This window comes from Drosophila teissieri, chromosome X (genome assembly GCF_016746235.2).
Source record: "Drosophila teissieri strain GT53w chromosome X, Prin_Dtei_1.1, whole genome shotgun sequence".
Taxonomy (NCBI): domain Eukaryota; kingdom Metazoa; phylum Arthropoda; class Insecta; order Diptera; family Drosophilidae; genus Drosophila; species Drosophila teissieri.
Window position 1 is genome coordinate 14,578,205 of NC_053034.1, and position 27,745 is coordinate 14,605,949.

Here is a 27,745-nt window from a genome sequence, read left to right on the forward strand (position 1 = left end):
TAGGACTTTCAACATTACATATTTTAGGGATTAATTGTAGGTACAGAGATCGGGATTACATATGCATAAAACAGGCCTATAGTGTTATCAATTATTTAGTTAATTTTGCTAAACATTTTCTTATCGCTCTTTTTTACGTAACAAAAACGGACGGGTTGGGATTAAATTGGACTAAAATTTTGAACGAAAAACTGGTTAATGCACCTGGCGGAGATTCTGGATTTGGTCAATACGCCCAGCTGGATGATGATGAGCGTCCAGTAGTTGACAATTATTTCGGTGCACCGGTTGACAAAGTTCGCGATTTGCGCTTCTTCAGCTTGGTCTTCACCTTTCGCACCAGATTCACGGTGTCCAGCGAGATTCCTGTTGCGGATTTGTTGGCCTGGACATTGCCATTGCTGCGCTGGTACTGCATTTGACCGGACGATGATCCCAAGGCGCCATTGCTGCCCTTCGCCTGCAAACCGGCAGCATTTCTCATCCGCCTTGAGCTTCCGCCGGCCATGTTGGTCGGCTGCTGCACGGCTGTGATCACCAGGCCGCCGGTCTTGAATTTGTTGGGCGCACGTCCACCGCCGTTGCCCTGCATGTGACCCATCACGCCGGCAGAGTGCATCCGCGCGCCCATGGCTCCCGCACCACCTTGGCCCTTGAACAACAACCGCTGGTGCTGGTGGTGCATGTGTTGTGGTGGCTGCTGCTGCTGCTGCTGTTGTTGTACTGTTGCTCCTCCGGCGCTGTTGCGATTCCGGGCGAATCGAGTCACCAGCTGGGTGGTCTCTGCTATCTTCATCATGCTGCTGGACTTGCGTTTCACCTTGCCGCCGGACTCGACTGCCACCAAAGCCTGAATGACTTTGGCCTGGCTGGTAACCGTTGTCTTTTTGGCCATGTGCACGGGCTTGAAGGATTGCTGGTCCCGGTCACGGTCGCGGTCCCGATCCCTAGAATGTGGCGGGGGATCGTCCACTTTTAGTAGGCGCTGCGCCGGTTGCGGATGGGAGCGCTTGTGCTCCTCCTGTTGCTGCCACAGCAGCAGCTTCTGGGAACAGGCACTGCAACGGAAATGGACATTAGAATTATTAGTTGGGAACATAAATGGTAGGATTAACCAGAAAGCAATCCTTCACTTACTTGAAGAGATCAACTTGCTCCAGTTTTCTGGGTCTCCGTGGTGCGCCCACAAAGGCGGGTGGCATGCCCATGGTGATGCCGCCGGACGCAGCTGTCTGCTCCCTGCCGCTGGAGGTGAACATGTTTCGGTTCTGACCACCTGCACCTGCACCTCCACCGCCACCCGCTACAGTTCCTCCCCCTCCTCCTCCAGCACCACCGCCTGCACTTCGTATGGTGGTCGTAGTGGTGGCCATTTGGGATGCTGCTATCGAGTGACCCTTGTACCAGGCCAGAGGTCGACCATCCGCATCCCCGTGCGCACCAGTCCACACTTTCTTCTTCAGCGACAGCTTGAGCTGCAGGTCATCGGCCGTTTGCGCATTGCCATGTCGCTGGGGAATGAAGTTGCTCGGCACACTCCTAGAAAGAGTCGAAAAATCTGAATTAGATTTCGCCTAAAGGATTGAGAAATACCCACCTTCTGGGGGGCGGTTTTGTTATCGCCTTTATCGCTGGCTTGGAATCGCCCATGTAGAAGTTGGCCTTGCCCTGGCCGCCGCTGTTGCCATTGGGAATCTCCTGCTGATCGAGATTGTGCCACGAGTAGGTGCGTCTGGCGGATGTTCCAGTTCCGCCGGCCTGCCGTTGCATCATGCCCATTCCCGTGTCCAATTCTGGGGCAGTGCGAGGCGTCAGCTTGTAGACATCCAGCTTTTTGCCGCCGCCCGGTGTGCCGCTCTTCGAGGGCGTGGTCACAATCAGTTCCGGTGGCATGTGCGCCGCCTTTGGTTTCTGCACCACCGTATCGCCAATTTCCTCGATGTACCGCCTCTGCAGATCGCTCTGGAGCAGCGTGTGCCGTAGCGGAGCCACTGCACCGTAACCATTTTGTCCGGACGTCGGCGAGTGCTCCTCGTCGTCGGTGGAGAAGTGCAGATCCGAGCCCGGATCCGTTGTGGGCAGGTCCAGTGTGGTGCGCACCACCTCGCCACGTTTCTTCTGGGGCTTGTTTCTTACCTTAGTGCGACGCGCCTGCGTGGACTAAGTGGATTAGATGCGGGAGATTCGAGGCGAGATCGGAGAATCATTAAATTAGTTGTGCTTGTGTGCTATGTGGTGCTATTATCCCTATATGTACATAACCCACAAGGGCTTATACCTTCTTACGACGATAGATGTAGATGCGCCTGTTGGCCAGCCACAGCCGGAAATTGCGATCAACGTGCAGCTTCTGATTGACCACCGGCTTCTTCTTCTCCGTGGGCATGAACTTCTTCTTTTTGGCCGTCTTCTTGCTGCCTGCCCCACTCGACTTGGCCTTCCTCGTGACCTCTTTGCTCACTCCGGTGCTGGCACTCGAACAATCCGGCTCCTGTAGCGATTCCGATTGCGAGGAATCCATGCTATCTGTACTGTCCGAACTCTGGGCTGCAATTGATTGAGCACCATTCATAGGCAAATTCCTGGCCAGTTGTCTCTGCGGCTGCTGTTGTTTCTGGCCATCGTTGGTCTCCACAATGGATGCACCCGCTTGGACGGCCGATGCAGGCGTGGTTGTGGCAACGGCGGGAACACCTCCACCGCGAAGGCGTTTCGCATTTGGAGCCGCCTTAACGCCCATTTTCTGACGCCGCCTCTTCAGGGTCGTTAGGGTTTTGAATTTGCGCTGGAACAGTGGCGTAAAGTAGATCCTGTCCAGCTCGTGCATCACCTTGCGCATGCGTCGCATGCGAAACTGCAGTTGGGATCGAGGAAATAGGGTGCAAGAAGAGGGTGCAGGAAAACGGTGCAGGAAAACGAGTGGCACAATCCACTTACCTTGCGAATTTCGTGTATCACCTCGGGCGAACTAGGCGGTGCGCGGGTGGGAGCACAACATGGTCCCTCCAGATCGGACGCCGTTATCGAGTGCTTGCCCTCATTGTCCGAACTGGAGCTGCAGTTGCCCTCGTCGCTAAACGCCCATTATGATATAATGATGATGAGTAGTAGTAGATTAGTTAGTTAGTTAGTTAGTTAGTAGATGAATCGAGTGATGGACCCACCTTGAGTAATCCGACAAGGGGATATTCAATGGCTCGTCGGCACTGGAGCCTTCTCGCATCAGTCTTTCGATAATTTTGGATCGTAGCCTGTCCTGTTGTTTGAGTAAATTTAAAATCTATTGTAAATGTTAATGCATTTGGATTAGTCAGAAATCATACAATTGCAGAACGGAAAATGAATGGTAATATTATCGAAAAACAAGTGTGTGAGTGTGCAGGATAATCAAGCGAATCACTATAATAATACAGCCTAATGCTAACCAAAAGTCAAAAACGTAAATCATATGGTAGATAATATATGGCATTGGTATTTATTTCAAAAAAATAATATTTTCCGGTTATAATAATACGATTACGCTTACGACTAGCAACATCGAAAGTAACGCGAATCATAGTTAGAGCGACTAGCGTAAGATAAAAGAGCTCTTGTGCCTGGCGATGCTGTGCTGTGTGTGTGTGTGCCACTATCTAGTATCTAGTTACGATTGTGCGGATTCAGGTGGGTGTAGTTATAAAATAGATAGATCGAATATCTAAGAACCCATTGCGCGGATAGATATCCTAGCTACGCAATTGGGCGCTCAAAAACATTAGAAAAACTGCGATACGCGCAAATAGAGAGCATTAAAATTCATACAATTCAATGCCTCACATACATAATCCCCGATTGGACCACATATGCATATGGTATATGCCCAGATATATGTTGAAAGCTATATCTGCCATATAACTCTGGCCGACGTGTAATTGTGTTGTGTGTTACATTGTATTTAGGATTATGTCGATGGATTTGGGATTTGAATTCTGGGTCAGCACAGCAGCGCTTTTAGGGACAAAACGCAGGCAGCGACGAGTTGGTAACAATCATTGCGATTACAATTACTCTATGCGATAAACGATATACGATTTAAGATTAACGATTTACGATATACGATTATACTTGAAGAACGATTAAAACGGCACAAGTTGATGTGTTTTTGTGGTGTATTGGGGGCTAGTGTTGTTGGGTTAGAACCTTCCTAGGAGACACTCTTCTCCACAGAACGTTTCACTTTCAATTTGTCGTTCATTATACATCCCTGATCGGCCATTTTCTGTAATTTCAATGCTTTCTGTTCGCGTTTCTCGCGTTTTCTTATCTTTTTGATTTGTTTAAACAACTTTGCGTGCCGCTTTACTTTGTTCGGATTCTCATCGCAGTAGTCCAGAAGTGTCTCACAAAATGCTCGTCCCATGTGCTCGTAGTCCTGAAAGACATGTATTTAATGCGATTATAATAATAATAATAAAAATAATAATTGGCATGGAACGCACCTGCGTGTTGAAGTGCGTCCCCTTGCGCGATCCCAGCGAGGAGCCGCCAAAGGAGGCCTCGATCGTATAGCTGTTGGTGATGCCCAGCATCCAGACCACGATACGCCCGGTGCCCTCCTTGCTGCGCTGTATCTTGAACTTGCAGCTCTCGAAGGAGAACTGCAATGGCAAGAGATACATACATATATAGTACATAGTACTGGTTACTGGTTACGCATAATACCCACCCGATCAGCACTGTTCTTGTGCAACATCAGCGGAAAGACCTGCTCGGTTAGCTTCTTCTCCGGGTTGCGCTTGTTCTCACAGCCATATATGAATATGTTGTGCTTTCGTGAGTGGGCGTGCATATCACAGTACATGGCCACGCCGCATTCCTCAATCAGTCTGCAATTGGACAAATGATAACTAGATGTAATCTATAAACTCAAACTCACCTTCTAATCATGGCTTTGGTATACCAAATGGATGGATATGTCTCGCGTATTACCGTTCGGTACTGGCGGTTGAGGTCCTTGCCGGTCAGCGAGTTACGGGTGTTGCCCACAATGACTCCGTCCGGATTCAGCATGGGCACCAATTTGAATATGAACTTGTGCCGCAGCCGCTTGGCCACCGTGGTGTCCCCAGTGATGAAGTCCATCAGACCCTTCATCATCCACGAGGCTGGCGTCTCGCTGGGATGCACACGCGCCGACACCACAATCGATTTCTTGCGCTAAATTTGAATAGTAACAATATACATATAAGATACGATATATGTATTTAGCTGCAGGAAACATAATTTCAATTGCTCATTATAACTTTAAACGACCTATGCCAGCAACTTTTTGCCCGTTCGCATAATGAACGAGTGTATCTAAGCACACAGTTGGTGCGGGAGTTGCAAAAGTTTGTTCACAGATTAATTGCCATGAGATAGATGAGATAGATGAGGGAGGGAGGAGTTTGTATGTATATCTACCAGCTCACCCGCATGTTCTCCTCGTTGGAGGAGGGCGCCGTCACCGTCAGGTAGTAGACATTATTGCCAGCCAAGGTGCGGCAGAGCAGGCGCAGCTTGCAGAACTTTGACTTGACCGGATGGCGCTGGATCTCCATGAGGTAGTCCTGCAGGTCGCTATAGGTGTACGGATAGCTGTGCGCAAAGAACACCGTGTCGTCGTCGTGCTCGAACTCAATGGTGAAGGTCAGCGTGTACGTGGAGTTGTCCTCGTCGTCCTCGTTGGCGCTATTGCTGGCACTTCTGTTGTGGGAATAGGGGAATAAACCAGTTGAAAGTGCAGCTAAACTTCATCTCTCTCAGATTTCTCTAGAGATTTGAAATGCAACCCCATCATACTTACTCATCATCGTTGCGATAGTAGCAGATGTTGTCGCCGCATCTCCGCCAGCCTTCGCTCTTCTCCTTGGCGCCCAGCGTGGAGTACATGACCGGCTGCATGCCATCGTTGTACAGACTGTCCGACTTGACCAGATTGACAATGGAGAAGCGGTAGAGCATCTTGCGCCTGGTGCGCCGCACGCGGAAGTAGAACCACTGCTTGGACCGGCTGGTGTAGAGATCGGGTCGCAGGTAGAGCTCGTAGTAGGTGGGCGTGATTTGGACCGCCTTGGCCAGGTTGCCGCTCTCGAAGCGCGATTCAAATTCCAGTCCATCGTACTCCTCCGGATTCATGGGATGGCAATTGGTCATGAAGCGGGCACCACCGACGGCCGAACGGCTGAACTGCGCTTGGGGTAAATCGGAGCAGAAAAACGATTGCGACGAGTTGGTGGTCGTCGTCTGGTTAGTACTTGTCGACGAGATCAGTGTGCTGGTCGTCTCCTGGCTGGTCATCGAATTCAGCAATAGCTGCTGATCCTTGCTCAGCCGGAAGACGTTGTTGCCAACGGGAGAGGAGGTGCGGGTGCGAGTGCCAGTGCCAGTGCCAGTTGTTCCCACTCCCGCTCCCATATTCTTTTCGTCCTTGCTACCCAGACAACCGTCCTTGTCGCGGTGGCGCCCCCTGGCGAGCGCCGCTGCCGCCGCCGCCACTGTGGCCGCATGGGTGTGGGGCACCGCTCGAAGGGGGGGTCGCACTTGCGACTGGCGACTCCTAGAGCGGATATGGTCTTGCTGATACAGACCATTAGCTGGGGGATGGGGATTATTGTGGGGATGCCAACAGTTCACACGGGTTTCCAAGCAGTGAAAGCTCTAAGCTGGGAACGGGTAGGAACATTTGAGTCACCTAACTTGGTTATATGACATGTCCCTTCATAAAAGCTTTCACTGTCCAAAACTTGAAAAAATCCCAAGGTCATTTAGTTGAAGCGACTTTGGATCTATGAACTTTGATCCTGTTGCGATTATAAAAAGAGGTACCTACTAAGTGAAGTTAAAATCGCTCCAGCTAAGTGACCCATTTGCCATATATGCTTACAACTAGCCAGCCGGCTCCTGCTCTCGTCTCCCACCAAGGTTTCGGTATCCGAAACGGATCCGGAACCGGGACAAGGACGCTTCTCGGCGCCACCTGCCAGCCGGGCCGAGTAGCTACCCAAGATTCGGCGCAAGCCACCGCCGCCACTGCCCGCATTCTCTGCGTCCGAGTCGGAATCATTGTCATCCTCCTCTTCTTCGTCACCCAAACCAGAGCTACTGCTGTCCTCCTCAGAGCTGCTTCCCCTACGGCGATGGCTGCCAACCGTTTGCCCACCCGGGACGAGTTCCCTTCTCAAACTCGAGATGGATCTTTTGTAGCAGGCACTGCGCTCGAAGGCCACCTCTAAGCGGGCCATATTGGTTTTGGGCAACTTGACGGGGCCTACGGCGAACTGATTCGATACCTTTTGGGATCCCGATGGCGGGACGAGATCTTCGTGATCCACTATCCGGTCGATCATCGCCTTGGCCACATTCTTTCCGAACTGACTGAGCACATAGCGCGGCGAGGCGGGCTTATATTCGCTGGTGTTGTTCTTCCAGATGTCATCAATAGCGCTGGGATCTTTGCTGGCCTCCGAACGGCTGGCGGCCCTCGAATTCCGGGCTGTACCGCCACCGACGGGCGTGACCGCCGCCTCCTCCTGGTAGCGCTTCTTCTTCGCCTCGATGAGATCCTTGATGATTGCCTTCTCCTTGGCCTCGCCACTTCCGCCACAATAACCGCCGGAGGTATCGTATTCGTCATCGTATTCGTCATCGTTGTCGTCCAGGGACGCACTGGTGGACCGATTGTCCACGCTGTTGATCATCTTGGACACGCTGCTCAGTTTGCCCGGTGCACATCCACCGCCGCCCGCCAGGCGCATGGGCGTGGACCGGCTCGGAGGCGTCGAGTCCTGGCGTGAGTCCGAGGAATAGTCCGATTCGTCGCTGGACTCATCGTCCTCCTTCTTCGCCTTGGGCTTTTCCTGTGTGGTTTTTGGTCGTAGCCTTTAGTGTTAGCATTCTCACATGGCCGCGAAAGTGGGTTAGTTTCAAATGTTCCCTTGTATTTTTATGGATAGACGATGGTCTCCCCACCCTTTACTGGTTAGTGCAGGTGCAAAGTGCATGTTATGATTTTTTCGATTTGGAAATACATTTAAATGGTTTTACAAATCGAAATTGAGTAAATCTTGTGCAAGTAATGATTGCATTGTATGCTGAAGATACTCACATAGTTGACGGCGCTAATTGGACTGTAGCTGAACACCACGATGCCGTTCTCCTCGCCCACGGGACGTGGTTTCAGCTCGTTTCCCGTCGGAGCATTGAGCGGCTCCGGCACAGCGGGCACGTACGGAATGTGTGTGATGCGCTCCTCGATGACCTGGATGCGAAGAAAAAGCCGGAAGATATAATTAGTACAAGAAAAACAATACAGATTGAATAATAACTGAAAAACTCCCAAGACGCGAATTCTTCAGTACCTAATAATTCAATAATAATTCTGTTCACTGTTTGTTCTTCAAATTGGTAAAGCAAAGTTGATTTATTTATCGAACCAATTGCATAGAAATGTCCCTGCTAATCGCCTTTAATTAGAGTAATTGATACAGTTTCGACCATTACGGCGACACCTGTTGTTTTTTCAAAGTTAATTAATGTTCGTTAATTAAAAGCAATGTTACTTGGATTGCAAGGGACAGATGTTACTCGCCCTGTGTGGTTCTCATCGTTTTGTATTTGTTGTCCTTGCCAAGGAAATTGGCGAACGTCAGTCAGAGTTATTATTACATTTAAACTCCATGTCACCATCAACGACGATGTGCTCTTTGTGTGCGGTCCCAGCTGCCCACTGATTGTTAAGCCCCCCATGCGAAGCCCCACATTTTCATTTCATTTCATTTTCCTTTTGACTGTCGTCAGTTGAGGCTTTGATGTCATTCTACTGTTCTACTGATTTTCCCGTCGTTGTAATGCTGCCCACAAGCTTGAGCTGCTTATTTGCTTAGCCTTTTGATATGCTTACACATGTAAGACGTGCACAGTGGGGCAAAAGATATTTGCAAAGGCGCTAAAGTTACTAATGAAATCGATTTTAACAAACAAGCATGATTTAAGTTTGCTGTTTTGCAGCATAGGTCTGTTATGTGAATATCACTCATACGCAATGTTGTCTCATCAAAATGCAATTGGCATCGAATCGCATTTATCATATTTGAACTATAAATATCATGTAGATATATACTGCACAAGCGAATAAACATTATTTATCATCATTTGGCAAACATGGCGTATGAGTATTTTCTACTCTGCACTCGGCTTTAATAAACTATATGACACTAGACTGTGCAATTAAGTTCAAATACTTACAAAAATTTGCAAGGTTTTCTTTCTTTTACGCTTACTGTGCAACAAACAGGACGATAAAACATGCAAATCTGATACTCAAACTCACACACACGCACACAAAGAGCGATTTGCAGACATTTGGGTACTGTGTGTCTGTGTGTTTTTGTGTGTTTGTGTGTGACTGTGTGCTTTTGTGTGTCTGTGTGATGGCTTAATTGAAACATATCAACGTCAGTTTTTGCAACATCCCCCTCTCTCTTGCTGTCTCTTTCCCACTCTCCCTTGGGTTCTCTATTTATTTTGCTCACCTTTTTTTTGCGCTTTATTTATTTATGCTGCGATTTTGTATGTACGATATCAAACTAATTAGCTTGTTTATTTTACCCCACGAATTCCGTCTGCCTTCTGTCGCTTTCAGTTAATATGACCCTCTCGTTTTTTCTGGTATTGAAAATTTGCAAAAAAAAACAACAAAAAAAACGGAAGCAACAAAGAAGCAAGTTTTTCATGCCCATTGCCAATGCCAGTGTCATTGTGGCAAGAACTACAACGGCACTGCCACAACAACAATAACAACAACAAAGCGAATCAAGTCGACACCGAAGGCGCTTTTCGAATTTCACTTTTTATTTAAGTTTGCATTGTAGACGTCACGGCCAAAAGGCCAAAAAAAAACAAAAAAAATTACGAAGAAGGCACACGAAAGACGTTTCCCCCGAAAAACTTTCTTGACTTATTATTTATGTGTGTATTTTTGCTCTTTTAATTGCATTTACAGTTTGCCAAGAGCGTGTGTGTGCGAGCGAGTGTGTGTGTGTGGCTGTGTGCGTGGGTGCCTGGAGCTTCAAAAAAGGCAGCGACTTAACGGTAAAGCGGCGAAGGTGAAGTGCGAGCAGGACAGCGACAGCCAGTGTGGTGAGTTTGGATTTGAAAATTTAAAATGTGACAAAGATTCAGCAAAAAAAATCAGTATTATTTCGAGCTTCCTTTTTTATTTACATAAAATGTATATATTAAAATCAAATTTGGTTATTTCTCTACATTGTTAGCATATTCCAATTTGGTTGCGTTTGCATTTGAAGCCATGTTAATTGACAAGGAAATGTTGGTCTTTTTTTTGTTTTTTCGATTCTATCGAATTGCGCCACAAATTGCTCAGCAATTGACCTCCAATTGATTCATTTGCCACCCGCCTTCCCCCCCTTCTGGCCGTCTGTTTAATCAATCAGTTGGCCAATCTCTTGTTTGACCCCCTGTAAAACCCTTCCTCCTACGAAAAACCCCGCATAAATTCCCCCGCCAAACAGTTCCCATAAATCGCATTCATTCAGCGACCGACGGGGCGTATGGGTAATGTGTAATATTTGCCCAACACAATTTGGCAGCGCATCGAATGCAAATCGAGTACAAATAAATAAAATCGATTGTTAACAATGCTAACGACTTGGCCAACAATTAGGAAAAGCACAACAGCAACAACAACAGCAACAACAACAAAATAGTAAAAAGAGCTAAATACAACAAAGGAAAAACAAATAAATAAAATCTCAAAGCGGAAACGAAAGGATTTTCATTGCACTTGGCGAGCGTTTACCGCATGCCATGGGTTAAGCGGGGGCGGCGGTGGGCATGGGCGTGGGCGTGGCCTAGTGTGTGCACCTTTTATTGCAATCTGACCTACATAGAGGCAAGATGGTTGAGGGACACTACAGTCCCGCTTGCCTAAGTCGAACCAGAGTTCGTCACAGCATGTCAAAATTTATAATTAATTACGTAGAAGAACTTTGTTAATTGCCAACGCGCTTAAAACTTTCATGAAATTGCTGTCAGTACTATTTCATATATTAGCTGAACGGACCTGAAGTTCGACTTAGCCAAGTTGGCCTGTAATATCTTCGGATTTGCGGCTGCTCCTTTAAAGGTCTTCACCCCATTAACCCTCCGTCAGCCGGATTTTTATATGCATTAATATTTATGGGGCGCGGCACGCATGTCCTGCGATTCATTCCCTCGCAGACGAGGTGCGTGTCAAAGGCATTGAAGCTCATCCCCCCATCCTCGCTAAGAATCTAGGACACCTCTGCCTTAGCCACGTCCTCGTCTACGTCGATGTCCTTCAACGGCTCCTCGACGGGTGCATTGATTGGGCTTGGGGTTTAGGGCTCGGGGCTTAGGGCTTGGGGCATGGAATTGCGATTGAGGTTTGCCGCAATGGATTCCCCTGGCCAACTGCCACTCCACTTATTCCACTCACTCACCTGGCATTCCACCGGCCATCTGGGGGCCTGCTGTGAGCAGTCATTGTCCTTGTCCTTCGGCAGGGCGAAGAGATCGCGCGGCTCCTTCAGACGTGCAACTGGTCGCAGGGTCTTCTCATCCGTATTCACAACCAGCTGATTGGTCTTCAGGCCCTTCGATAGGAAACTGCCAAGGAAGCCTGCAAGACAGGATATCGGGGAAATGGCTTTAATAACAAAGAAAACAGAAAACAGGCGGATGGATGCCTTTGAAAATAGTTGAGAAACATGGTTATTTACTATGGGAAAATATAAAATATAATAGTCAAATGTACCCAAATGTATAATATGCCAGGTATTGTAGAAACCCATTAAAATGTTATTTCTTAAAGCATTAATATTATATTATCTAAAATTTCTTCTACTGGTTTGGCTTTAACAGCATTGCAGCTGAATGTAGCACCCCATCCATACCTTTAATAGCTTTAATACAAGCTATTCATCCAAGTTTTTTACTACTGGACACTTCGGGATTTAGCCAAACGTAATGATCGTATTCTTGGGTACACAAATCGCGTCGTACCTTTAACTGTATTGCGTAATTTTGTCAACGGGAAATCAAATGCAATCAGAACACAATTTGCTCCCGATTTAAAAACGAACTGCTTACAGCACCGAAAGATATAGAGATATAGACCGATGTGATGATGTTCAACTCAAGGCCTGTGTGTTTATGAGGGAATACAGTGGGTCAGCAATTATATAAGCATTTGTCGTCTGCCAAAAAGTTTGCCCCCTCTCTCTTCCAGTTTTCAAAAAGTTTACTTTGCATAGGCGCAGCAGCAAATCGCCATTAATATTGGCCTAAATGAGCAGCATTTCGGCCGACTTTTTGTCAACAACAATTAATTGCCACATGTGCGGTGCGGGGGGGAGTCCCCTCTATTATTTTCAACTAAAGTTTTGTGTGTGCGAAAGATATTTCGTTTCGTTTCGTTTTCATTTGGCGCTCTCTGGAACGTTTTCTTTTTGTTTCTTTTCCCGCCACTGCAACATATTTTGCTAATTAATTTTTGGCTTCTTTCTTGCTTTCTTTGTGTGTCTGCTTATTCGGTTTTTATTAGCACATAAAAGCCGATTTTGTTATCGTTTTTATTTTGTTTTCGTTTTTTTTTTGTTGCCATGTTTTGTGTGCTCCTTGTTGGCTTCGTTTATTGCAATTTTTCGCTGGAAAAGCGGAAAATGCTGGGGGTGGGCTAATGCCTGGCAACTGTAAATCTTTGGGGGCTTTTAGCGCAAAAAAGTTCTTTCCGCAGCAGCCGACCATTTAGATCCTGTCAAGTCGATTAATATCGCTAATAATTTTCGGCTTTCTTACTTTTCTTTTTATGTTTATGGCCCAAGGCAGTTTTCATCGATTCGAATGTGGCTTATGCTTCTTGCCTTAAATTCGCGTTGCTTATACAAATTTGTTCTACATCAGAATTGAAAAAAAATGCTCTTAAATATGTATATTCTTCACAAAAGAAATGCAACAAAGGGAAATCCAATAATACAACGAAATGTCAAGCAGTAATATTCGAAACAAAGAAAATGGCATTTGATGCGATGCAAATTCGTATGATGGAGATCGTTGTAAAGTTGAAATATTGTTATGTTTCTTAATATTCGATAGTTTAAAATGGTGTTTTGATATTTTATTAATCCTTAACGGCTTCAATTCTCAAGGAGCCAATCCAAAATGTTTTGAGTATATTATGAAGAGTTCTGTGGGGGATCTTCTGGGAATTATTATTTTGGGAACCTGTCGAGGGGATTATTCAGTTGATTTTTCAGTGGAAGCACTTGAGCACAACAAGTATGTCAAATTGTTCATGGCTCGTTTTGAATGGGGTTCTATGTGAATGCACTGCCAAAAGTGCTTATTTACAAAAAACAAACTAGGACTAGAATTGTATTAAAAAGACGTCGGTTGTTTTGCTTTGCGTTGATATACGTTTTTTGAAATTTGTAAAAAAATATAGATATGATTTGTTTGATTTGTTAAAAGCAAGATGACCAAGATACACAATTGTAAGTTATAGACATCGTATAAATAGATAAAGTATTATGTGCTTATAAAATTATTAATTTTTGTTGGTATGCCAAATTAAACGTGTATATTGTTTTTTATGAAACATAGTCTTTCGCTCAGTGTAACCCCAAGAAATGTTCTTACCGGCACAGAATTTAGAACTCGCTCCTCCAAACGATCTCGAAAACGCGAAAAGGAACACGGGCGATAAAAGCGAAACGAAAACAGAAGAAGACGCTAAATGTGGTGGGTGGAAGAGGCGAAGGCGGTGAAGAAGGGGGCGGCACTCACACAGCTGTTCGTATTAGCTGATATTTTGTTATTCTTTCGACCAACGATGTTCAAAATTTGTGGCACTCGAACAAACAGAAAATAATAAAACAAATCTAAAAATTGACAATAGGAAACCGATATGTGGCGGCACACTTTTGAAATATTTGCAGGGTATTTAAGGTTTAGTTTTTGAATTTCCGATTTCCCTGTGTGTTTTAGTTTGGAGTTTCTTGATATTCCTTTCGAAATTATGATTACGCTTTGAATTTGTTTTGGTTATATTTGAATTTTTTGGGAATTTCGAATGTGTTTTCTTTGAATTTTTTTGTTTTGTCGTTTGCCGTTGCGCGTTTTGTTGTTGACTAAAACAGAAAACCCAAGCGAATGTGAAATGCTCAGCTCTGTCGCCGCGCTGCCGACGTCACTGTCGGCGTCGCTGCCTGCGAATATTATTTAATGCGAAAGAGCAGGAGGAATCGCACAGGAGTGGGGTGGCGCCCACAAGGAAAAAGAAAGAGAGAGAGAGAGAGTGTGTGGGAGAGAGCTTTTGCACTTTCGCTGCCGACGCAAGTTTCGCGCTCAGCTGTTACCGTTATCCTGCCCTTGTGTGTTTCGGTGTTTGTCTGGCTGCCATCATTGTTATTGTTTGGTGGAGCTTTCGTTAAAAGTTTCACAGCTACAGCTGTTCCTTGCGGCTTGTGTGTGTGTGAGTGGGGAAAAGGACTTCATGTGATCTCCATGCCACATCTTGCCATATCCTGTCATATCAAAGCGATCTCTCTGGTTTTTGGCCATCAATCTTTTTTGCTCATTTTCTATCCATTTTTGGTCATAACATTAAAAATAATTGTCTGAATATGGAATGCCATACCTCGTTAAACTCGTTATTAAATTTACAATCAAACTGTGTTCACAAAAAAAAAAAAATATTTTAAAAAAATTTAATTTTTTTGGAATTTTTTGCAAAATTTGATGATGATTTTTGGGTTTTTGGCCGAAAATTGATTTTCTGTGTTTTTGCGATTTAAAGATCAGTATTTTGATCAGAACATTCGAAATATTAGTCCAAATATGGAATGTCATATCTCGTTGAATTCGTAATTAAATTTCCAATCGAACTATGTTTACCAAAAAATTATTATTTTTTTGTTAATTTTTTCCAATTTTTGATGATGATATTTGGATTTTAGTCGAAAATTGATTTTCTGCTTATTTGCGATTTAACTAGCAGTATTTTGATCAGAACATTCGAAATATTGGTCCAAATATGGAATGTCATATCTCGTTGAATTCGTAATTAAATTTCCAATCGAACTGTGTTTACCAAAAAAATTATTATTTTTTTTTTAATTTTTTCCAATTTTTGACGATGATATTTGGATTTTGGCCGAAAATTGATTTTCTGCTTTTTTGCGATTTAAATATCAGTATTTTGATCAGAACATTCGAAATATTGGTCCAAATATGGAATGTCATACCTCGTTAAATTCGTAATTAAATTTCCAATCAAACTGCGTTTACAGAAAAAATTTAATTTTTTTTTCAAATTTTTTCCATTTTTTGATGATGATATTTGGATTCTGGCCGAAAAGCGATTTTCTGCTTTTTTGCGATTTAAATATCAGTATTTTGATCAGAACATTCGAAATATTGGTCCAAATATGGAATGTCATACCTCGTTGAGTTCGTAATTAAATTTTCAATAAAACTGTGTTCACAGAAAAAATTTAATTTTTTTTCCATTTTTTTGCAATTTTTGATGATGTTACCCCTTACAAAAAATGCAAAAATTTGGCCAAAAATTATTTTAACAAAGTCGGTCAAAAAGTGATTTGGTTGGTTAGTATGGGTAATTAGGAGTACAAAAATGTTATTCTTCTAGCTTTGTGACCATTTTTAGCCAAGTTATACAGAAAACAGCAGTCGTAAATATTGAATTTTTGACCCAAATCGCTATTCTAATTTTTTGCGTAAATAATTATCAGTACTTTGATCACAACATTCGAAAAAATGGTCCAAATATGAAATGTTATACCTCGTTGGGCTCGTAATTAAATTTCCAATCGAACTGCATTCAAAAAAAGAAACTTAAAATTTTTGGCATTTTTTGCAATTTTTGATGCAAAAATTTACCCAAAAATTATTTTTTCCAAATAGAATTTTCGCCAAAATTCGTTTGTCTACGTTTTTGTCATAAATTTTACCCCTTACAATAAATGCGAAAATTTAATGCATTTCGAATCGCTTCTATCCTTGAGCTGTTCCCACAGAACCACAAAACCAGAAAACCATATCCACCACTCAGCCACTTCAGGTGCACTTTTAAATGGAATGACAAAGCTCAATCGACGACCTTGACCTTTCACCCCACGCAACCCCTCCCTGCACATGTGGTTTTTGTGGCTTTTTTGTTATTGTTGGTTTTGGACTGCAATTTGGCGAGCTTTTAAATGTCATTTGTCGCCAGGAATTGCACACATGAAATTTCTTGCGGAAAAAAGATAAAGAAAGTAAATACAGAGTTTTGTTTGTTGTTGCAAAAATGTCATGAAACCTCATTCAACCAATGAATTTTTCATGGGAATATGTACATTTGAACCACATGGGCGATTCGATTCGGTTTGGCCAAATGGACAAGGGCAAACATTTTGCGTTCATTCATGGGAAAGCCGAAAAGAGAAAGGGGAAATCGGGAGAAAGGGCTGGCAAATAGAAAGCTCGGGCTCTCTCTGTGCTTTAAATTTTCAATTGTTGCGCCAAGGCGATTGTCGTCTGCCGAAAACGACAGCAGGAATTTGGCGTTAATTAAATTTTTATGCTCAAATGCTCAGGCGGCAATCGAGATCCCGAGATATGCGCACCGATCGTCTCTAATTGCGGGCTTTTGCTTATTATTTACTTAAATTGTATTATTATTCGTAATATTTATGGCATTTTGTTTATCCCAATCGCAGGCATTCGGCCAATGCCTTTGCGGCCGGACCGCAAAAACCCCAGCAGATCCCAAAAATCGAGCCGATCCGCAAAGCGCAATATTATTGCCATCCCACAATATTTCACAATTTTTATTCGACATTTTTTCTCAGTCCGTGTGGCTAGGCAATATTTGCATCTTTTTTTGTTTCACCCGTTGATGAGTTTGCAATTTGCATTCTCGTGAAATTTGTTTAATACATTTTCGTTGTTACATTTTCTTTGTTTGCCATTTTTCCAGACAGCTTTTATGGCATTGCTCCCCAGATCGTTTCATGTATAAAATACCCCTGGTTTCGGGGAATATACGTTCTTACTGTGAGCTTGTAAAATATTTTCAGCAGATTTTTCAGAAAAGATCCATAAACACAATATCTGATTATTGAGAACAAAGAAGAGTTAATTACAAATTAATTAAACTAACATCCTTTCGATGTTTTACAAGGCAACTACAGTAACCTAGATCCATGTGATTGCGCCTATTTGGCCAAAAGATTTCCCGAATCATGTTCACCTGCGAATTATCCGATGTTTCCAATTTACCTGCAGCGATGCGGTTTGATTGTATGGAATTGATATGCACCGATTATCGCAGCCAAGCGAAAATTCCACGCTAGAAGTATTCAAATAGTCGAGGGCTCAAGTCAATGAACATTAATGAGTTTACTGTCCCTCTGTTACTTTGAGTTTTGGGGTCTCTGGCTGTGATTTATGCAGGTGAAACATCGTTAATCGCGATTCAATGAACTGAAATGAGTTCGGATACCCCTATAATTATTCATATAGACTCTTTCTTGGTTTTTTGGTTTCTTGGTTGACAACCGCCAACGACTTGACTTTGATTTCCCCAATTGCAATTCCGGAATTTCTGTGTTAATGATTTTGTGTTGCCGTTGTCATGACAGCCGCAAGTGGCAGCTAAAATCAAACAGTTTTGCGGCTAATTCTAATTCCAATTTATCCGCACCTTATCCAATTTCATCAGGTGGGCCAAGAAGTGAGGAAGAAGGAAGGAAGAACGAAAGAACGAAAGGAGGAAAGGCGGAAAGGCGAAAAGGAAGGGAGGAGAAAAGGTTGCAAACGAACAACGATTCACAACGATATTTTCGTACGGGCAGGCGGTAATACACGCCCAACATTCAACAAATTCCCCATGCTGGTCATGTAGTACAGTGAACTACCGATAACAGCAACAACCTAACGAACAACAACACCGAGGTGCCCTTAGACAATCTATTCGTACAAGAGAAACACCAAACTCAACTAACAACAAATTGAAAGTGAGTATTTGACTTTTTCTTAATACTCGTAAATTACTATTACTTACTTGATAAATTATTTTCTGGCCTTTGATTGACGTCTTGAAATCTATGTTTTTATATGAAATATTTGGTTTCAGTTACAGAAGACCTACTGTACTTATACCTAGCACAAAGCGGTTTAAATTGATTTGACAAATGTTCTTAAGCTAATAGTGAAAAGTAAAACGCCATTTAGACAGACAAGTTCTAAATATCAGATACAAATATGTACATAGTGATATATCTGAAGTGAAAACATGTTTTGATTTATCTGAATGAATGAAGACTATATACCTAATATATATTATAAGGTAGTATATTCCTTAAGAATTCTATACATTACCTCCACTGGACGTGGTCAGCGTGCAGACGGGAAATAGTTGGGCCTGCAGGAACTGCACGCGACCGCCTCCAAAGTCCATGGTATATATAATATATATATAGTATTTCGATTCCTACGGCATCATGACGGGGGCAGAGCAGGGAAAGTGCTATGCGGTATTTGGGATTGGACTCAAATGGGAGCACAGACTGTTGATTGATTTCCACTGCCGCGCTTCACTTGCTTTTGGCACACATTGAAAAAATGCAAAACCACTCGGATATATCCTTTACACTAGGTCCTTATGCAATCGCTGTGGTAAGCGGCTATAGGCGTCATTATTGTTGGTATTCCACACACCGATTCCGACTCTACGACACTACGACACTATTGACACTATTACACTATGAAGTTGGGTTGTGGCTCTATGTACGTCTCGATTCGCATTGCGTCGTCAATTGATAACCACCGATTTGGCCAAACTGAGCCGCAGTCGATGATTCGAGCCGTTGTGAGCCAACTCGAATTTCCACTGCGACTGTTATAAACAAATAAACAAAGCCTCGCCAGTTCTCGTTCGCTTTCTCTCTCTCTGCCAATCCTCGTTGTCTAATGTTCCAAGGAAGTGCAAGGCAGTAGTCCTGGCATTCTACATACACATACCCATACACCTCATATCTATGAGCCATCCACCTATTCATCCATGGCATGCCGTGAACATGAATTCGATTCGATGGCTCAAACAAAGCCAAAGCCAAAGGCAACCAGCCTTGGATACGCCAAAAAAAAAAAATAGAAAAAAAATATAGAAAAAAAATGGGAAAAAACTAACGAACACAGTTCGTGGAATTTTTGTGCATATTCTAACGAGCAACAAATGTTTGCCGAAGGTGGAGCGATTCACGGATACGAATATCTCCAGGTCACGATTACACCGCACACTATAAGAAGCATCGAGATAATTCCAGTTTACAGCAGATGAAGTGATGAACAATCTATTCGGATTTAGCTATAAACTAATTAAGGTGCTCAAACCTCTGTAGTTCGTACTTATTTTCAGAATATTTATATGAAATGCTAGCTATGCAAGCTTATTCATTTCATTTCTGTTTTGGAAAACCATTTAGAAGATCAGCTGCTGTCGATTTAAACATTTTTCTAATAGCTAGAAAAGCCAGGCATAAAAATAAAATAGTCGCCGCTAAATACAAAAAATTTAAAAGAAAAGCGAAAAGAAATCAAAGCACAGCCTCGATGCCAAAACGAATTTGTCAAAGTCGCTCCTCCTTGGCATACGAAAAGCGTTGGTGAGGGGGGGTATGGTGAGAAGAGGGGTGCAACACCGTGGTAAACTTTTACTAGAAATGGAGGGAGGGAGGGGGAGTGGGCTGGGTAGTGAGGAAGAAGCAGCAGCTGTCAGCTGCCTACGCGGACACAAAACGAACAGGTGTCAAAGAGCGAGAGGAGAGAGAGCCGAGCGAGAAGAACAAACTTTTAATCAGTCGCTACCTATCGTCCTCCCTTCTCTTAATCTTTCTACTCTTTCTCCTCCTTCTCGATTTCTTCCCTGCTTTTTCTATTTGTTTCTGCCTATGAGATTATGTCATCGAAGTGGATGAGCAGCGAGAAGAAGCAGATAAACCATATGAGGCTAGGAAAGCCGAATGCAATATACCCTGCCGTCGAAAGATCTTCACCCTAAGTGAAAAACTTTTTCTTCTATGTTTGAATAATAAGAATGTTGTGAATCAATGTAGTCCTGTGGCTTATCAGTTAGATACAGATTTGCTTTTCATCTCTCTAGAAAATGCAATAATACCCCAAAAAAGAGTATTTTTGAAAGAAAACGCAGCAGCAGCGATAAAAGCAACAGCAATGATCTTGATCGTGCAATTTATGTGTTTTCTATTTTGGCAAGACGCCGTGACTGCCAAGGCGAAAAGAAGACTCTCTAACCGAACCGTAAACGCATGCCGTCCTCCTCCTGACCCCGCGTAACGGCTCCTTTGTCCATTTTCCCCGCTTTTCGCCGATTTTCCGCCCCTCTATCCGCACCCCCACCTCCCCGGATTTTCAAGACCCTGCGCCGCTTGGCCCTCGTCAATCATCGAATTGTGCCAGCGATTAGCTTTCGCCACCCCATCCTCCGATTTGTCCGCCAAGAACTTTTCTCACTTTCCGATTCTACAGTGAATACCGGACAATGCACTCAGCTCATTTCATTTTAAAACTTTTTTCGAAAAATATATACATATTTATGATGTATGCATACTATAATAATCAGATGTATTTCAAATTTGTTATTAAGTATAAGTATTATTATAATGATCTTATAGAATCCTAATATTTATATTTTGTGGATCAAACTTATTGATTTCTAAATTTACGGCAGAATATTGGATTAAACTACTTCATAATTATATGCTCTTCTTTCCTAGCCAATATGCACTGTATCTCTTTCAGCTAGCTGGCCGCTTTGGGCAAATTAACAAATTGCAATTAAAAATTTCCGTTTGCCATATTTTGGCAGCGGTCGACATCTGTGTTTTTGTTCACACAAAAAATAAAATCACCCGAATCCGCATTTCGATGCTGTATAATAATTGTGACAGAGATAAACGATGTACACGAATCGGTAGTGAAAAGCGAATTATGGGATTGCTGAATAATATTCCCGATGGATATCTGCAGATTGTGCATGCTCCTTTTGATGTTCAATCTCTAGAGGGAGTGACTCAGTGGTTCTTTTCTTATTTGACATTTTCATATATGTGAGATAGACATCTTCTACCCTTTAATGTTCACTTATTTGTTAGGCTTCTTAAAAGTTACTCATACGACATGGCGTCCAGACTATAGATAATTTTTAGTTTGCTCACCAGATGATTGCTATAAAAATTACTTTTCGTAAAAAAATTTTCTTAAAACACTTTACTGCTAGCCCCTTTAAAGCAACACACTTTTACGAGATGCCAACACGGCGTATGCGTAATAAACTAAAAAATTATTTAGCGGCAGAGCAGAATAGCTTTCATATAAGTTATCTTTTGCCAAGATTACGAAAGTCTTTGAACAATTCTTATCATAAATATTTGAGAGATACTTTTAAGGGTAACCCAAAATCCGTTTCTTGTGTAACCTTCTTGAGTGGATTTCCTTTGTTCCGTTTTTATTTTTGCTTACACATCAAATTGAATCTTCATTATCCGTCGACATCGCTTGAGTGAACATCTTGTGTCGCACACGGGAGAAAAAAGTAAGTGCACCGGAAAAAAACGCATCCATGTAAAACTATGTATTTTGATTAGTTATGTTTAATTGAATAGTATTTTGCATGTGCTTATAGCATTTGCCTCTGTATTATTTCAACATATCGAAATATCGAATTGTTTAGTAAAGCATATCGCTGTTCTTTTTCTCAGTGTTCTCAGGATGGAGCATCTAACGGCACTCACCATTCACATAGTCGCCCAGGACTAGAGAGCATTCCATGTCATTGCATTTGAAGTTGGCTCTCACCACATTGACGTTAACGGTGCTGGTATCTCTTTTGAGCTCCAGCTCATCTTGCTCTCCCTCTTCCGCATCCTCCTTGGATTCCAGCTCGACTCCCTCTTCCTCTCCCACCTCTGCTGCTGTCCCTCTCTCTGCGCTCTTGCATCGCTCATTGTTGTTGCTATCATCGCTGCAACTGCTGCAGCATCTCTCCGCACTCCCTCCGCTGCCCACGCTCCCCCCACTCCCCGCCGTCGTCTCGCTCTGGTGCACGGGCAGAGGCTGCAGGAGAGCGAGGGGACAGTGGCGTCTGCTCATCGAAGCCGAGCTCAAGGTTCTCAGCAAGCGGCTCAGAGAGGCGGACATTGCCTCCCTCTCTCGCTCCGCCATCCTTGGATGGATGCACTTAAACAAAAACAAATGGGGAAGAACGCACTCCACACTCCGCAAGAACACAAATCGAAGCGCGCGCGTGCCTGTCCAGCCCAACTAACGGTTTGGTTTATCTCGGAGTCGCTCTCCTCTTCTTCGCCCAGCTAAGCTCAGCTCAGCTGCTAGCGCAACTGCTGACTGAGCTGCAAAACCAACGTGGACGACAATGGTGGCCTCTGCCTCTGCCACTGGCGCTGCCGACGTCGATGTCGCTGCCTTTGGCGAAATTGCGAATCACAGTAAACCACGGCATTAAAATTGTTGCTGCCACGGCGTTGCCTTTGTGCAAGGCACCGACGAAAAACAACCATACAACAAAAACAAACTGAAGGCCCGCTCAAAAGGCCGAACCAGATATACCCTCAAACAAAGGCTCCTGCAGCGGCTACACGCATACGGATTGCAGGAAAAAAACAAACATGATGGTTGAGAAGCGCATAATACACCAAATGACCAAGTTTCATATCAATTTATGGATAAATTGATTATTTACTGTCTTAGTTTTACTAATTAGGAGTTTTGAATCGGCAAGAAATATGCAGATTCTTTCAAATTTTAATAATAATTGTACGAATTCACAATATTTCATATGGTGCACATGGCGTATGCGTAACTTTTGCTACTTCACGCTAACTGTTGCTTTCTTAAAGATGCCATGCGTTTTCATACATAATCCCCAAATGCGGGTGCTCTCCTGTTAGAGTATTAAAAAAAAACAGAAAGCTGAAAAGCAACAAAAAATAGTTTTTCGTTATTTTGTTGTAGGCCTACTACACGTGGCAATGCAGGCGGTGGGCGGGTCAGTGGGCGGACTAGCTGGGTGGGGGCATTACAACTCCCCTTTTCAGCCTTACCGCCCACCATCAGCCCGACCCTCCCTCCGCCTCCCTCCCGTTTGAAACTCCGCTGTGATTAACATAAATTGCGCACGACATGGGCTATAAACAGCGCAGCGAAATCCCGGTCCTCATCCCTGCAGTGCCGTAAAGTCCCCACCACCCAGTGCCGGAGCATTTGTTTTGCGATTTTAAAATATATGTACATATAATACAAAAATATGCTCACTAAATCCCATTTGAGTTGGGACAAATGGGAGAAGGCATGGCCCACTCCACACCACGGAAATCGAGCCCTTTTTTGTTGCCTACATTTTGGCGCGTGAGCGATTTCCATCAGTGATGATGAAATTTTATCAGGAGAAAAGCCGTTCCCCCATATTGGCATGATTTATGACCTGTGACTCTGCTGTAAATGGCACATATTTCAAGAATAAAACGTAGAAAGTTATTAAGTTTTTTTGTTTTTTTAAATATCCCATTGCACATTTGCAATATTTGCATATTATTGCAGCCATTCATCAAGACAAACGCTTGACATTTATGTTTTATTTGAGTTGTGCCAAAATGTTGGCACATGCTCTTCATTTGGCGATGACAGATTGCCGCATTTTCAAAATAAGCACTTGGCAAATATGAAATATCCATCTTAAGCGCATGTATAAATACGAATTTTGTGGGAATATTCAATAAATTACAAGATAGTAAGCTGGTACATCTTAAAAAAGCCAAAAGGGCGATAAAAATAGCTGATTTGGCAATACCGACTCCCACTTCTGGCCCCATCGAAGTCCCCCATCCGAAATCTCGCTCCTCCGTTCTTTGTGTGTTTTGCATGGCCCGCTTGGCACCAATTCCTTTTATTTTTTTTTGTAGCTTTTTTAGCTTCAACTTGGTTGTTTTTGGCGGAGATGGAGACGATGTCGGCTTATTGGCATTTGACAGCGGCCTGGCAGCGGCGGGACGTCCTTAGAGAAGAGGTCCTTACGGGCGGCTCAATCTCAATGACTTGGCGGCGGCACCACGCAAGGGAAACGCTCTGCTGAAAACTGTGCCACAGATGCTTGAGTCGCTTGAATTACCCACACATGCCCTTCGATGGGATGCTTCAAAAACCAGTCACTAAATTATAACTTTCTACTACATTACCCTGATACTACCGAGTGTCACGTGATGCGTAATGCCATCGCGCCGCAGCAATCAGTAATCGTAAACGATAATCTCTGATTGCCATGTATCGATTAATAATCACCGCGATATAATCTGCCATCTGCGTAGTTCGTTGTGCCACCACACTCAAGGATTCATTTCCGCCGGATATTGCCGCGAGGCGTCATATCGTTTTTGTCTGCAATGCGTCATTAGCTAAGGTAACCCAAACCCCCCCCTCCAACGCCAGCTGCAACGCCTGAGATCCCGAAAGCCCCAAAACCCCCCACTTCCCCCTACAGATATAGAGCCCCCTAGATGGAGGTTCCATATTATAGCCTTGCGTCGCTTGCATGTCATTTTGCTTCACCAATTGGTTGCGTATCCTTTGTTCCTTTTGATATACTAAATTTTTTGTTGTGTTTGCTCAATGGTTTCGTGTAGTAATTTTTTCTTTTCCTCTTTGTTTTTTTTTTTGTGTTTTTGTTTTTGTTTAGTTTCGTATTTTTGGCTGCGGCCGCCCGCAGCACAGTGAAGCCCATCCGTCCGTAATCCCCGTCGGAATTCCCACGTTTCCGGTGCAGCGGGGTATTGGGGGCTTTTGGGGCTTTTGGGAGGCGGGGGGGATAACCAAGTAGAAGACAGTGACAGGAGCCGAAACTCCCAGTTCTCCATTTCTCCATTATTGATATGCATTTGGAGCCAAGACGAAAATAGACGCCGGCACCAAAAAAAGAAACATATTGCAACTATTTACGGCCGACGTCAGGCGTCAGGTACGTCAAATGCCAGCTAAAAAGCCAAAACTACAGCGGCAAAGTGGAAGTTTTCCCTCTTTCCCCTATCCTCTTTCCCCTTTCGACAGGTGAGCGGAAAATGTACGGCGGTCTTTTATTTATGAAGCGTTTTCCCAGCTTAATTGATTACTGCAGGACAGCGAGGACTTGGTAGCAAATTAACTAGTTGAATAATTATATTAATTCGTTTGCTGCCAATCCATTAATCTTACTGATCACGCAAATAGTTTCGATTTCAGTTGGTTCGGATTTGATTAAAGAAAAGATGTTGTATTTCTAATACCCATTCAATTGTGTATTGTTGTAATTAGAATAATGGTAATAGACTTTCAAACACTGCATTTAAAAGAAACTACTAAAAATGGACATAACTCTGCTAGTTTTAATATTTTTCCTACTCTGATATATACGAAATAAGACAATAGATTATATCCGTAAGCGGAATTGGACTCACCATCGTTTTGCTTGGTTGGCTGTTGCTGGAACTCACAGATCTGCGGACCCAGCATCGAATCCCGGTTCTCCTTGTCCTTGACGCCCTTCTGCATTTCGGGTTGGCAGCGATGTTCCTCCTCCTCCTATTCCGGCTGGCTTCCACGTCGGTATCTTCCTTCCTCCTTCTTGAGATTACGTGACTTCACTTGTTGTGCTGGTGCGGCTAGTGGGGTGGTGAGGTGGTGAGGTCACCAGTTCGTAGATGCAATGGATGGACGACGAGCTGATTGTGCTGAATTTGTCTCCGACTAGGAATGGGAATTTCCCTTTCGTGTGTTCATGTGTGTTAAATGAGTGACTAAATGGGGTGAATATGATTTTCAAAAAAATGGCTACGGATGGGCTATGTGTGTCTAGTGTGTGTATGTTGTGGGCCGAATTAAACTCTAGTATCAGCGCCTACTTTGATACATTTTCACTTCCGGACATCGAATTCAATCGGCACACTGCGACTCGTTTCCTCGTTAAGCGTACACTGCGTACACTGCGCGAAAACTGTCTAGTCAAATGTTTAATCCTTTGTGTGCAAATTAAGCATTATGCTATTTAAATTGGGAAACCTAAAAAAAAATCACCAGCATTTTTAATAAAAAGGGGAAGCTTATAGATCAATGCATTAACTATACTGTTTATTTGCTGTACAACTAATCATATCAAAGTTTTAAAAATTCTGATTAATAACGTTCTGTTGTTTTTTATGCCGTTTAATAACACTTCGAGTTTGCACACAGTATACATGACATATTTCTCCAAGTGTACGCTCCCAACATAGCGCTATTTTCACCTTGAAGCGAGCGGTAAATGTTAACGGTGAACGGCGCCCAACGCCGGATACCGGGTAACTGGCTACTGGCCACCGGACGGGCTCCGCTGCCGCCGGAAAAGTCGGAAAATTCGGAAAAGTCGAAAAGGTCGGAAAAATCGGAAAGGAAACGGGAAACACTTCGTGACAATGCGACGCGGGCTGGCAAACAAATCAAAGCGAATTAGTTGCATTAGTGGCAGCTATCAGCGGAAAAGGCAGCAACACGGCTCCAGGATGCGGCGCCGCTGCCAATGGCAGCTCTCCTGCCACTCTCCCCGTCTCCGTCTCTGCCTCAGTACCTATTCCTGTTCCCGTCCCTGTTCCACTTCCGTTTCCGTCTCCATATCCGTTTCCGTTTCCAGCTGCACCTTTAGCTGCACCTCCTGCAGCTGCAGCTCCTCCGCTGCCACGTCGAAAGAGCTGGTCGCCTGGCGTGCCAGCACCTGGGGCCATAATGCACATGCGAGTCCATTGGGGAACAGGGTGTCCTCCGTATCATATCCAGGATGTGCCGAACTCAAGGAGGTTCAATCTTGCATATTGTGAATCCTAATTATGCCAGAACTTTATCTATATAAGTGTTCAGATGAATGCAGATTAACAGAAGCGATTTTAGTTAGATTTAGATTAAGAGTTATTCCAATAATTGATCTTTTGCAAGTGCAACTAATTCTAGAATAATTAACTAACAATATTAAACACCTAAAAGTAATGTACAGCATAGAAATCAGATGGAATCAAATCAAGGGAAATTTAAATGGATAATCAGTAAGTTCCATACAACTTTGCAGCATACTATGTCACTTTAAAATGGTAATATATAATAAATGATAATAAATCAATAAGTACTTGTATATTTTAAAGTAACAATTAAACCGCAACGACACCCCTTATCGCAGATAATCGTATGCACTGGCATATTCATCGGATTCTCCACATTCAAACCATCCATTTCGCTGCCATTGCTGATTATGTGCCATTAAAATTGGCTGCCAATTGGCAAAAGTTTTATGTTTTTTTTTCGCTCCGCATTCTCTGCATTGCCGCTTTCTCCATTATTTTCACTCCATTCATTCACTCCACATCCATGACGGCCTTTTGTTCTTAGTCCTGAGGCTTTGCCCTTTGCCTGCGGTTCAAAGTTCAATGCATTTCGCTTGCGACACGCATACTCGCACACAAACACACGCGCACGTCAATGTGCCACGCCCAGCCACAGCGCCCCCACTCTGGCAGTGCACCTGACCAGTGTTGTTGTTGTGGCCATTAAAAGACTGAACTCTACGTTTTTAACTAGCTTATTTTCAATTTGA

The 27,745-nt window shown here is 43.6% G+C and overlaps 2 protein-coding genes across 9 annotated transcripts in view; one reads left to right on the plus strand and one right to left on the minus strand.

The window, feature by feature from the left end:
• Positions 1–26,018, minus strand: LOC122624884 (cytosolic carboxypeptidase Nna1). Of its 7 annotated transcripts, none has more exons than XM_043804641.1 (16): positions 25,587–26,017; positions 11,502–11,680; positions 8,126–8,278; positions 6,905–7,877; positions 5,825–6,614; positions 5,451–5,724; positions 4,916–5,196; positions 4,706–4,865; positions 4,479–4,637; positions 4,343–4,411; positions 3,165–3,256; positions 2,938–3,073; positions 2,279–2,854; positions 1,598–2,160; positions 1,138–1,539; positions 1–1,058 (listed from the first exon to the last, which is right to left on the minus strand). In XM_043804641.1, the coding sequence occupies exons 1-16, from the start codon at positions 25,678–25,680 to the stop codon at positions 272–274; spliced, it is 5,688 nt and encodes a 1,895-aa protein (XP_043660576.1). In that variant the 5' UTR covers positions 25,681–26,017; the 3' UTR covers positions 1–271. The 7 variants fall into 7 exon arrangements, with proteins under 7 accessions (XP_043660576.1, XP_043660575.1, XP_043660574.1 ...); XM_043804640.1 differs by having other exon boundaries at positions 3,165–3,280; XM_043804639.1 differs by having other exon boundaries at positions 4,244–4,411.
• The window catches only part of LOC122624885 (glutamine-dependent NAD(+) synthetase), a 34,863-nt gene that overhangs the window by 423 nt on the left and 6,695 nt on the right, over positions 1–27,745 (plus strand). The window contains exons 2-3 of one of the 2 annotated variants that reach the window (XM_043804645.1): positions 10,022–10,158; positions 17,786–18,080. The gene's annotated coding sequence lies outside the window, so the exon portion shown is untranslated. The remainder of the gene's footprint in view (positions 1–10,021; positions 10,159–17,785; positions 18,081–27,745) is intronic. The other variant, XM_043804646.1, reaches the window with a different exon arrangement.

What these genes read in the sequence shown, in the direction of transcription:
- LOC122624884 (XM_043804638.1), bottom strand. Translation starts at nt 25,680, where the DNA reads ATGCAGAAGGGCGTCAAGGACAAGGAGAACCGGGATTCGATGCTGGGT. An exon ending in CAATTAGCGCCGTCAACTAT is followed by an intron (nt 7,878 to 8,125) that starts GTGAGTATCTTC and finishes AAAACCACACAG; the next exon opens with GAAAAGCCCAAGGCGAAGAA. An exon ending in TACTATCGCAACGATGATGA is followed by an intron (nt 5,725 to 5,824) that starts GTAAGTATGATG and finishes TTCCCACAACAG; the next exon opens with AAGTGCCAGCAATAGCGCCA.